At 36.1% G+C, this 11,980-nt stretch overlaps 1 protein-coding gene across 1 annotated transcript; it reads right to left on the bottom strand.

Annotated features, from left to right (window-relative positions):
* LOC140242614 (uncharacterized) lies at window positions 1–4,710 on the bottom strand. Its single transcript, XM_072322366.1, has 3 exons — window positions 4,396–4,710; window positions 790–979; window positions 1–251 (listed from the first exon to the last, which is right to left on the bottom strand). The coding sequence occupies exons 1-3, from the start codon at window positions 4,708–4,710 to the stop codon at window positions 1–3; spliced, it is 756 nt and encodes a 251-aa protein (XP_072178467.1).
* Window positions 4,711–11,980: the final 7,270 nt, after the last annotated feature.

The raw sequence follows: 11,980 nt of genomic DNA, 5'->3' as shown, positions 1-11,980 counted from the left end.
TCATTTTGGCACATTGAAAGTGACGCTTCTTCTAAATCTACAGCACCGCATACGGCGTGCCAACTTCCACAGCTCGGCGCGCACGCGTCGATTCATGCAGGAGTATACCAAGGGGTCTAGAACAGCGTTGCAGTATCCCAGCCACATGCTGAATACGCCTAACCAGTGACCTTCGCTGACCCGGATGTAGTTTGCGTGGAACAGTAGGTATGGCGTCCAGCATACGATGTTGACGAAAACGAGAACAGCCCCTGGACGGACAATAACACAGGAACGAAAGGTGTAACCAGGGAGGTGGAAAACGAGGAAACACGAACATGAGAATATACGGCCCTACCCCCGATGTGTCCATTATCATGTGTGCTGACTTCATGATGCCATTGCACGTCATAGTTATATACCAAGATATAATGGTATGGCATCTTTTTAAACATTAAATATTCAAGTCACTAAAAAAAGAATCCAAATTAGATCTTTTAATTTCGTGGTTGTCAATGTAATGCAGTTATTGTTGTTGTTGTTGTTGTTGTTGTTGTTGTTGTTGTTGTTGTTGTTGTTGTTGTTGTTGTTGTTTAATATATTTTCTAGGTGGCTGGTGCCATGGCCAGCTTTTAAGGAATTTCCTCCATGTTATGAACACGTTGAGTCTGGATAAGACTGACATACTAGACTGGAACTGATTTTGTTTAGATTTCTCTTTTTTAAAGGCAGTATGTTAAGTGGGTTTTATTACTCATCTCTACTCCATTACATCTCAGATGCGCCTATTCGCCTTGCATGTAATCTCACCCAATCTTGCTACTCGACTGTGAGCCTGTAGGTGGCATCGACGTCGGACCCTCCAGGCTGCCTTCCGTTTTGAAGTGACAAGTGGTATAGGAACATCGTCCTCCTTGTTGCCATGGTGATCTGCCTCAGTGCTGACAATGGATGACACCTCTTTGGACGCAGGCCTCGCCGGTCCCGCTCGATCAGGGCACTGTGAGACATAAACAGTAACAGGTTACAAGGGCGGATCCAGGAATTTCGCAAGGGGGGGGGGGGGCTTTACAAGTAGAGGGGGCGCACGCGCTCCCTCCATTTTTTCTTTTGTTTGAACAAAAAAATAAACAGGGGGGGGGGGCGTACGCCCGGTACAATCCCCCTGGATTCGCCACTAGGTCATCAGGCATCATCGGCACACGGCAATACATCACTCCAGTAAAAAGTACTTCAGTTTAAACACACACACACATACACACACACACACACACACACACACACATGCTTTTTACATGTCATGGCTTTTGCGCATCACATTCAATCCATGTATGTCACTACATAAATATGCCGATCTTTTTTTCCCCCTTTTTTCCCCTTTTTATTGGATGTAAACCAACAGGTAAACAACATATTTACAATATTTGCAACAGGTACGCATAAAGTCAATATCAGCAAGGTCAACAAATCACATGCTAAGTATACAGAATATTAATTATATCGAAGTTTCAGCTGTCAATATCTAGTGGGAATTGGGTGTTATTTATAAAATTGTCAAATATTACAATATGTCATCACATAAACGGGCTTACAAAATTGTCAAATATTACAATATATCATCACATAAAACGGGCATAAAACGGGCATACAATATATGGAGGGTTAAGTTGAATTGTCCATTTATTCTGGTTCGGCAATTTGTCTTTCTTTTCGGCAATTTTATTTTCAATATTTTGTTTCATTTTGCAAAAACCAGAAATGCCTCAAAAGTTGGATGGCGATCTTGAAATTTGCACACATATATGAAATACTTCAAACATAAAAAACAGAAAATTGATACATGTTTTATGTTTACATAAATATGCCGATCTTCTTTGAACAGCTAAAGTGACTCATGTTTATGAAAACAGAAATATGATCTACACGAGATAAGTTCATCGTCTTGTATCAATATTTTCTGATATGTATAAAAAAAAATCCTTTAAAATGTTGTTTATGACCACTGATATGATATTCTAAGCAGAAGTAGATAGCTGAAAAAATGGGGTGCTGGAAAAAAACACGCAAAATGGAAACAACTCCTGAACAAAATGATATTGATACACGACAGAATCACGCAGGCATACCAGGGCAAGAAGGTAAAGTGATATGATTATTCTCCGCTCATAGCAAACCGAAGTAACTGAATACTCTCAGCCATATAATGGCACGCTGGGTAATAATCATCACTCTTAAAGGGACTGTACAGTACTGGTTGAGGTGGGGATTCATGTTTTGAACATTCCCAAGTGAGATAATGAGAAACTTCTTATGAAATATGAAAGAGCATGTAGTTTTAAGAATGAGTCAACCTTTATTTGATGAAAATTGTTTTCGAAAACAATTTTTGACCATTCCTTATGTATATTCAAATTAGCAAGTTGATGACGTCATGATGTCATGGGCCCCACAATTATTCATGTATATGAAATTCGGAATAATTGTCATTTTTAACTGACACAGGTAAAAGGAATAAGAAATGGTGAGGGTAGGACATCATCAACTTGCTGATTTGAATATTCATAAAGACTGGTCAAGAACTGTTTTCAAAAAAAAAAGAAAAAAAGAAAAAAAAGACATTTCAGAATATCTTAAGATTGCTTCCTTATTTTTTATCCGATTTTGTTCGTGTTTGCACTGTTCTACAGATTTTTTTTTCTCTTTCTTAAGAAATTGACATAATTTTGGAGTGAATTTCTTCTTTAACTCACGCAGCAGTATTGTGGAAATTGGTAGACGCTTTTAGATTCAGAATTACTAAGTTTCCGCAAATGAAATAGCTTGTCTTTCAACATTATCATGACAGTTTGTTCCTTTGTAGTAGTTGTTGTTGTTGTTGTTGTTGCTGTTGTTAGTCTTTTTCTTGTTTCAACTTTTAAGGGCACTAATGCACTATTATCTTAATAACGATTACTTCCCTCAAAATAATTGCATCAACTCTGAGCTTCTTTGTGTGATTATTGATAATCGCCAAACGGGGAATTATGGCATATACGCAACGGGAAGATATCCATAACTATAAAGATGTATGAAGTGTTTACAAAAAAAAAAAGAAAACAAAACGTTAACTTCACCTTGGACACTGCTATAATATTGGACGACAATGGAAAATGAAACTTCCTTTTTTGTCTTACCGCCAAAGTGTCTTTGAAGCTTTGTAGAGACTTTCTCTCAATACTCTCGTTAACTCTTTTGCAAATGAAAAAACAACAACAACAACAACAACAACAACAAAACAAAAACAAAACAAAACTAATTACATGTCTCGTAAACACTTTGGAGGTCACATTTTTCTATGTTAAAATAATCCAACACTCAACCGCCAATGTCATGCCATAGCATTGTAACTATGAACAGTACAATCCATATGTGTACAACATGACATTCTAAGCCTGTAAACTTGACAAACACACAAAAATTCATGTGAGTGCACACGTAATCTGACATCGAAGATGTCGCTCCTTAGTTATGAGGCTGTCTTATGGGGCGTTCATGCACCACAATTAATTGCACAGAAGCTGTCATGTATAGATCGTACTTTACCGTCGGCATACTAAACAGAATCCAAACCAGCTATCGGTATAAACATTAAAGGGTGTGTACAGTTCTGGTTGAGGTGAGGATTTAGCTTTTAACGTTTTAAAAACCAATTTTCATCAAATAAACGTCGAATCCTTCTTGAAATTACATGCTCTCTCATATTTCATAAGAGGTCTCTCATTATCTCACTTAGGAATGTTCAAAACATGAATCCCCACCTCAACCAGTACTGTACAGTCCCTTTGATATGAAAAATTACTTTAAGGTGTCTGATGGAAGTTTGTCATGATGTACAGTCATTTCACATTTCACAGTCTTTCATAAGCGCTGATCCCTCAGTCATTATTCACTCATTCACTTATCTTTATTATTATCTCAAGAAGGAAGTTACTGTATCTTGTCCAAGGATATTAGATGCGGGCGGATTTGGCCCTAAAGACCATTTGAATTCAAAGCCTGCAATTTCCCTGCAATGATCTTTTGTTTCTCATTATTATCATTGACACGTAAACATGCAATTTTTGCTCAGTCTACGAAAAGATGCATTCCAATGTCTTTTTCAGTCATATCAGTTCATAAGCATGATTGATGGAAATAATATCACTGGCAGAATGCTTGTTTGGAATGGTTGTGTGTGTGTGTGTGTGTGTGTGTGCGCGCGTTTCCAAGGAAACTGAAGAAAAATAGGGGAGCATTATTATTACACAATATATGGCACGTATCAAGATATTCATTTGGCCACGGAAGTGATGTTACGGGTGTCATGAATCAACATAAGTCGAATGCATTCGCATTACCCTTAAAGTTGGGAGTACTAAGAAGATTAATTTTCCATACCTGAGTGCTCGACCAGTCGACATCAAGAGCTTCACTCCTGTCCAAAGGAAAGCTGGACTTAGGGGTGTAAGTGGACTTTGTAATCTCGTATGCTTCAAGTTGCAGTCTCTCTCTCCTCAAATAGAAGGTAATAACGGCGTAGAAGAAGACAAGTGATGGTATAGTTATTCCATAGTTTAGTACCACGCAGACGATTCGAAATCCCTTGTTAGTCCAGACTGGCGTGCAGTGTTTGGTGTACATGTTGTATCTAAACTCGCTTAGCCAGCCCGTTATTGCCATGGTAGCCACGAAAAAGCCCACTGCCCACGACATGCCGATCAAGAGACCGATTCGTAGTCGTTTTGGCGGGGATCGACGCGACGAGCAGACGACAACGAGAAATCGATCGAAGGCGATAGAGAATATCAGTGGGAGGTTGGTGAATGAAAATCCAATCGCGAGAAATCCACTGACCTGTCAGGACAAAGTGTTGGAGTTTTGAAACCTCTATGGACATAAAATAAGGTCTTGATGCAGACCCTCGCTTCTGGCTGTTTTAGCTCATTCATTAATCAATGATAATATTTTCGGGCAGGAAAAAAGAATGCATTATTATCAGCTAAAGCTTGAAACAATTATACTTGTTTATAAATCGTTACGCAAATAAGCATAATATTCAACATACGTACGTGAGACACCTATAGCTACGAAAGGAATTACACCAATACATAGAACGATAACCAACATCACCTTGTATATATTTAATAATATATTTCAACGATACCATAAAGATATCAATGAGATTCATCTCACGAGAACTTCTATCACAAAAATATATACACAATATCAATACTGCTCTTAATTCAAGGACTATACAGTATATCCCCAAAAAAATTACAATCAAATTTTCGCATTGATAACGCCCAATATGATTGAACTGTCTAAATGTTACTTCAGGGTCTTGAAATATAACATCTTAGCTCTATTTTGCAGAAAACCCCATTCAATTTGGTTAAGCGGTCACAGACAAATGTGGAATGTTGTAAAGCATGTCATGAGTCTGATTCTTCCAAGTTTAGTACTTTGATGCTTTTGTGTGTGAATACAATAGACAGAACTTGGAGGGAAGAGATTCTTGACATCCTCTACAAAATTCCTCATTTCTCTTTGACCACTGAAGCAAATCGAATGGGGTTTTCTGTAAGATGTGGGCAATGAGTTATAGTTTCATACCATTTATTTGTTTTTGGATTGATTCACTACTTTTAAAGATATCACTGCGGAGGGTTCCGTTGTAATTTTTTTTTTTGGGGGGGGGGACATATGGTAGAATATTGTTGTGGATGATTCAATCTATTCAAAAGCAAAAAGACAGAGACACCATGTGATGATTAGCAAAATTAGGTAGTGTTCTCTTGCTTTATGAAAATAAACGATATCCTATATTTATTTTGCAAACACTGCTGTAGTTGACGTTATCATAATTTCACGAGTCCACTTGAGTGTAGCCTTTTGTCAAGGCCCTCTCGCTGTATGGTGAAGAGAGCCCAGCTGAGTGGGGTTGCCTCGCGCTGGCGCGCTCGGCTGGGCTCGCTTCGCTCGCCCATTACAGCGAGAGGGTCTTGACAAAATGCTAACTTGAGTGAGACCAGCACCAAAGTGTATTGTTTGAATTGTACCTCTGATGAACCGTACCTATAATCTCATTACCTTGCATACTGCCCTATGTGACTCCAGGAATCTTCCTTCATCAAAGATGGCCCCCATGGAGAATGTCATGCTAGCCAGGGCCACGCCCAGATCCGCTATAGCGAGATTTAACATCAGCACATTGTGCAGGTTTTGTCTCAGGCTGCGCGTGCGCAGTATGACGAAAATCGTTACGGAATTGAAGACGAGCGCACAGAAAAGGATGATGGATAAGCTGTGAAGTGAATAATAATACATGTTAATCATTTCAACATTGCTGACTATTAATATTTACGCTGCTTACAACCATTATAATACACAATGAGAGTGATTGAATTTGTACGAACATTTTTTGATTCAATTAGATTATACTTTATTTCCATCAGACAAAAGGAAATACTTGTACAAAATACAAAGAATACATCAATTCATATTGTGAAATGATAATTTGAAAGAAGTACATGTAACAAAGTACAATACAAAATACATTGTATATATACAGATGATTATGTAACGAGAAAACAATGCAAGTTGTTTGATTCGCATTATAAACAGAGATAGTAAATAGGCCATATAAACTATATATATATTATATATATATATATATATATATATATATATATATATATATATACATATATATACATATATATATATATATATTATATATAAACATATATATACATAAACATATATATCAGGGCTCGACGTTAACGTGCATGTCTAAAATCTTTACATCTGAAATTCTGGTGGTCCGAAAGTAGATATGCAGTGGCCAGAACTAAAACCAAGAGTAACAATCCATTTTGAATTTTATTTGCCTGATAAATCATTTTTATTTCAAGGATACACATCTTTGGCATTTTGTCGCTTATGCGTAAATCAAAACACAGCTTGAAATTTTGCACTAATTGAATTTGGGTAATTTGGTAATTTATTGCATGTTCAAACTAGGTATAGATGACACTAACTGGATAACTCAAAACAAATCCCCTTAATGACCAAAATAAATTACACATTATATTTCTATCATAATTTTTCAGGATATAACAACGATATTACATAGACAACGACGGATATTTGCCTTGATAACAGTGACAAGTACATTGTATGTGGTGAGTGTATACAGTTTAAGTAAAAGTTTACATAAAACGATGCATGAACACCATGAATAATCGTGTTCAAAATCTTTACGGAAAAGAGAGAGTGCTTTAATGGACGTATACTTCCACAAGAAACTTACATTTGTACTATGTGTAATATGCTCTCTACTCTTAGTAATATATTTCCTTACTCAAATGAATTATTGAAATATTATCATGTGATTGTACTGTGAAGCCCAGTCGCGCTCACGCTCACAGAAAGTCAAGTCCATATAGCGAGCCAAGGGTATAATTTTCGACTGAATTTTACTTACCTGAGTGCTTGTAACACTTTCTCCCCATTCTGTTCTTGTACACCAATGGTTGATGCACTGGGTTTTATGTCCATTTGATCACTCATATTCTACCAGAAACAAGCAGCATACATCCAAAAAGTTATCGCATTTATGATCTCCAGCACGCAGGAATTAAAAGAAAGAACAACAAATTCAAACAGCAGTAATTTTATACCGTGTTTACGAAGTTGTTTGATATATGGGTATATGGTGCAATCCTTGCTATTGCTACAAGGAAGTGCGTTGTGGAATCGATTCAGAAACCATTTGATCAAAGGCAGACTGGCAATTACGTATGTTCGTGTAATATGCACGGTTATGCATGTCTAGGTAATCACACGAATAGTGACTATCATTATGATTATATTAGTCATATATGTTATTGTTGCGGGTTTGCCGTTGCATATAGATGACTAATGAAAAGGATCTCACTTAAAAAAGAGGTTCCCAGGTTCCCAGGTTCCCAGTTTCACTATATAGGTTGACATGCAATTGGTTTAAAGGCTCCAGAGGAATATTGAACTATCCGTCTCCATGCACTGCCCATATCGCATCTCCTCTGATGGGATAGAATTCTATTCAGAACTGTTTCGAAATATTAATATTCCTTGTAAATAGGTTAAAATCAACGCGCGGTGCCACACTATCAAATGTTTTAATCCCGGTCTAAAATTCGTGTGCCTTTCGTCCTCTATAGATCGTCTAAAACTAATATTGCAGTGTTTGTCGTCCTTTAATTTCCGTTTCCCTGAGCGTTTTTCATTTTGTAATTCCTCTTCCAGATATTCTCTCTATCTACTTAAGATTGCTCTTGACGTGAGTCCACTTCTATCGAGACTAAACCCATCCCCTTTGTTTTCAGACTATACAGACTAACGTGTGAACATTTCTTTCAAATTTTCACATTCTGACTTCGTGTCTGGTCAGGGAACTTCTGACATAATAACCAGAATGCCTATTCAATTTGTGCTCTCTTCTTTGTTTTAATATGAAACTGCTATTGCTTGCATATATTTGTCTGTTCTGCATGGATTTGCAATGCGTGTCATTGTTTCACAATAAAGTAAAAGTTGGAAAGAAAAAAACCCACAATTTAAGGAAAGGCAGCGAAAATCTATGATTGACTGATTTATCGATTTGAATTTATTTCCACTTCGTCTTCACAAAAACAAAGAAACAAACATAACTTTGTTACAATGATTATTACTACAATAGCATTGTTGTAGGGTGTTATGTTGTTTGTTCTTTTGACGTACAAAAATACAGTGTAATCGAAACGTAGACCTACTCTAATAATATATGCATTTTCAATATCTGGAAAATATGCAGTGCATAAGAACCAAAGTATAAAGGGAGCCTAAATCAAAAGCACAGTTTGTATAGGCCCTCAAAAATAAAATCACATTAGAGTGAGACAATTAAACACATAGTAATAACAAGATTATATACCAGAATGTCATACATAACAACAACAAGAGCTAAAACTGAAGATCCCCCCCAAAAAAAAAAAAAAAAAGTGACCCCTTTTCTGACATACGTACCTTTTTTGGTTCGTGTCCGCAATGAGTAAACTTTTTTTTTCGTATTTTCTCATTCACCTCTTGTTGCCATTTTCCTGGGAAGTGTTTTTATCTTCACCCCTCTGCTTGATTATCTCTTGCTTTCAATTGTTTGTTTGTTTGTTTGTTTTTTTTTTGCACAATAGTAATACCTTGCCCTTTATCATTTGGAATACATAAATTTAGTAACCCCAAGGAAAGAGTACAGTTTTGGCCTATCAGGTTTAGAGAGACCTCCAGGCTAGGGAAGACTTGTACGTAATTCTAGGTTTGCTTTAAGCACGCATGCGAATGAAATCTGAATGGAGCGTGGCACTGATGTCTGCGGAGAGAAAACGAATAAATAATTCATGACGTTTACAAATCGCCCTGAAATAGCACATCAAGCCGAGAACACTCAAAGTTAGTAACTTCATTAACAAATAGGTTCATTCGTAGGTAATTGGGGTTACCCTCTCGCTTTGACAAAAGTTCAAGAACTGTTCACTTTTCAGCTTTACACATGCCTTTGTTGCTCCCTTGTTGCGACGTCAAATTCTTTACCCCGATCATTGTGCGACTATATATATACACGTCAACGCCATTTAGTTGGCTCTCGTTTCTCTGAAAACTTTGGTTTGAACTGGATATTATTACATTCTACAACACTTTCGATCCATCCACTTTAAAGTTGTTAGTCTTACGAAATACGATACATGCCTCTGATATGGAGCTCAATTAAGACATTTCTGAAATTCGAAGCGTGAATTTTAAGGTGGCTGTCATTTTTGCACGGGATATGATCCATTTAGTAAGTATAGTGACCTACGAAATGAACTTGAAGTTCTCTAAAATGTAATTCAAATTAGAAAATGTCGAAAATTCTTTGCCTCATTCACCCCCCCCCCCCCAACTCGGATTGTATTTGTATCCTTGAGCGCTTTCGTTATAACAATCGTTCTATTCCCCCCCCCCATAAAAAGGCATGATGATTTGAAGAATATATACATTGAATATGTTATTACATACTTATGTTCATTAAGATTTCATTCAAATCATAATGTAATCATTGTGATCATCATACAGCAAAAAAGTCACAAGTATGTTAAACTTTATGAGTAGAGACCATAGAATACACAAATCAGTGTTCGAAAAACTATACATCATTCTGAATGTAAGAAAAAAAAGAACAGCACATACATTCTTATGTATGATTCGTTTCCGTAAACTTTGTAAATGTCATGTGTTTTGAATTAACTACAATATAAGTTCATTATAAGACAGATGATCTGAAAGAATTTTTTTATTTTTGTACCCCTTTAACACCTTTAACAAACAAACACGACAACTTCTCTCAAAGAGCACCAACATTATAGTGAGCATATACTCATACACACAAACACACACACACAAACACACACACACACAAACACACACACACACACACACACACACATCTAACCCGCCCATGCTTCCAGCTCTCAGGTTTCAGTTTCTATTCACATTTGAATTAATCTGGCCTCGGTGTAATTGGCATCTTTCTTATGTACAGGACATCCTGGTAGTGATATGAAAGTTATGGAAAAATAAAGCATAAATTAGCAACAAAACAACAATGACTAACTCTCAAATAAAGAAATAAGCGCAACAATTCTTCATATCAAAACATTCCGTTATCACCTTGTATTATACATTCCGACTTCAACAAATCCGTTCCAACTGTTCCTCTTTTTGCTCGCTATCTTATTTTCTTCTTCTTTACATTCCCTAAAATATTTCATGATATACATCATTAAAATTTGGTACCTTTCCTTCTGATCTTGCTAGAATATGAAATATAATAAATTGATAATTGATATAACTGTGTTCCATCCATTGATTTTTAACGAATTCCCCCATGCTATAGGCCTACCTGTATAAAGTTTGTAACATACATTTTTTTTTCTCAATTCCCCTAAATTCAGTTTCTGGGTAATAACTTGCCTAAATTTCTGCAATCCCAAAATAAATATGAATATGTATCAATGCTTTGATTGCGAAAGGAACAAAGATTAACTGTATCAAACCCATAGTTCAACAATGAACTTTCGTAAAACGTGTTCTATGAAGAAGTTTAAATTGGAATTTTCTGTTAGCTTTAGGATCAAATAAATTGTTACTCTTGGTCTGAGAAAAATGTCTTAGATTACTTTTTGTGAAAAAAGAAAAATTACTCTTTCCATCCTGTACTTCCAAATAAGATGACTGCTGTAAATCTCTTGAATCTTTCTTGAATCTTTCTCGAAGATAGGTGACAAAACTGAACTTCTCTTCCATATGATTTCATCTAAATATGGTAATTGACCTGATGAGGTGTGGCAGATATCCCCGACCAACTTTATAGTATATCTTCCGCTTTTCAAAATTACATCATTAATCCTCTAAACATAATCAGTTTCTCACTGCATAACCCTGCTTTTTTGAAAATATGCGATCGGTCGCATACCATTCTCATCAAAATAATGATATGATCGATAAACATTTTCATATGTTTTTTTTTTCATTATTACATCAAACGTACCTTTAAAAAAACACACGCAAAAGCCCTACTACCCATATTACCCGTCGAGTTTTAACATACAACTAAAAATCCATCATTCTGAGTCCCCCTTCTCCGTAATCTTGATGCAAAATGGCTTTTTTAAGAACTGTCGTTTCCTCTCAATAAAGATTCAAAACAACATTTTAAACCTCTGCAAAAACAACTGAGGATGATATATTTACATAATGCGTATGATTTAGATAGATGAATCTTATCCAAAATGATTTAGTATTTTTGCTTCCACTAACTCAATAATCTTTTACTAGATATATCTCTGTAAAATTCATCTCTTCTTTCAATTTCAAGTCTGTCAAAAAATAAACACAAAAATAAAAACTATAGTTTACAAATACAAAC

Source organism: Diadema setosum, chromosome 19, assembly GCF_964275005.1.
Source record: "Diadema setosum chromosome 19, eeDiaSeto1, whole genome shotgun sequence".
In the NCBI taxonomy this organism is placed as follows: Eukaryota; Metazoa; Echinodermata; class Echinoidea; order Diadematoida; family Diadematidae; genus Diadema; species Diadema setosum.
The sequence above is the reverse complement of the archived record's forward strand: the minus strand, read 5'-3'. Positions and strand labels throughout refer to the sequence as shown.

Coding starts and splice junctions, on each gene's coding strand:
- LOC140242614 (XM_072322366.1), bottom strand. CDS start 4,710: ATGTCGTGGGCAGTGGGCTTTTTCGTGGCTACCATGGCAATAACGGGC. Junction 980..4,395: donor TCGACTGGTCGAGCACTCAG/GTATGGAAAATT, acceptor TATGTCTCACAG/TGCCCTGATCGAGCGGGACC. Junction 252..789: donor CAGTCGAGTAGCAAGATTGG/GTGAGATTACAT, acceptor TTGTCCGTCCAG/GGGCTGTTCTCGTTTTCGTC.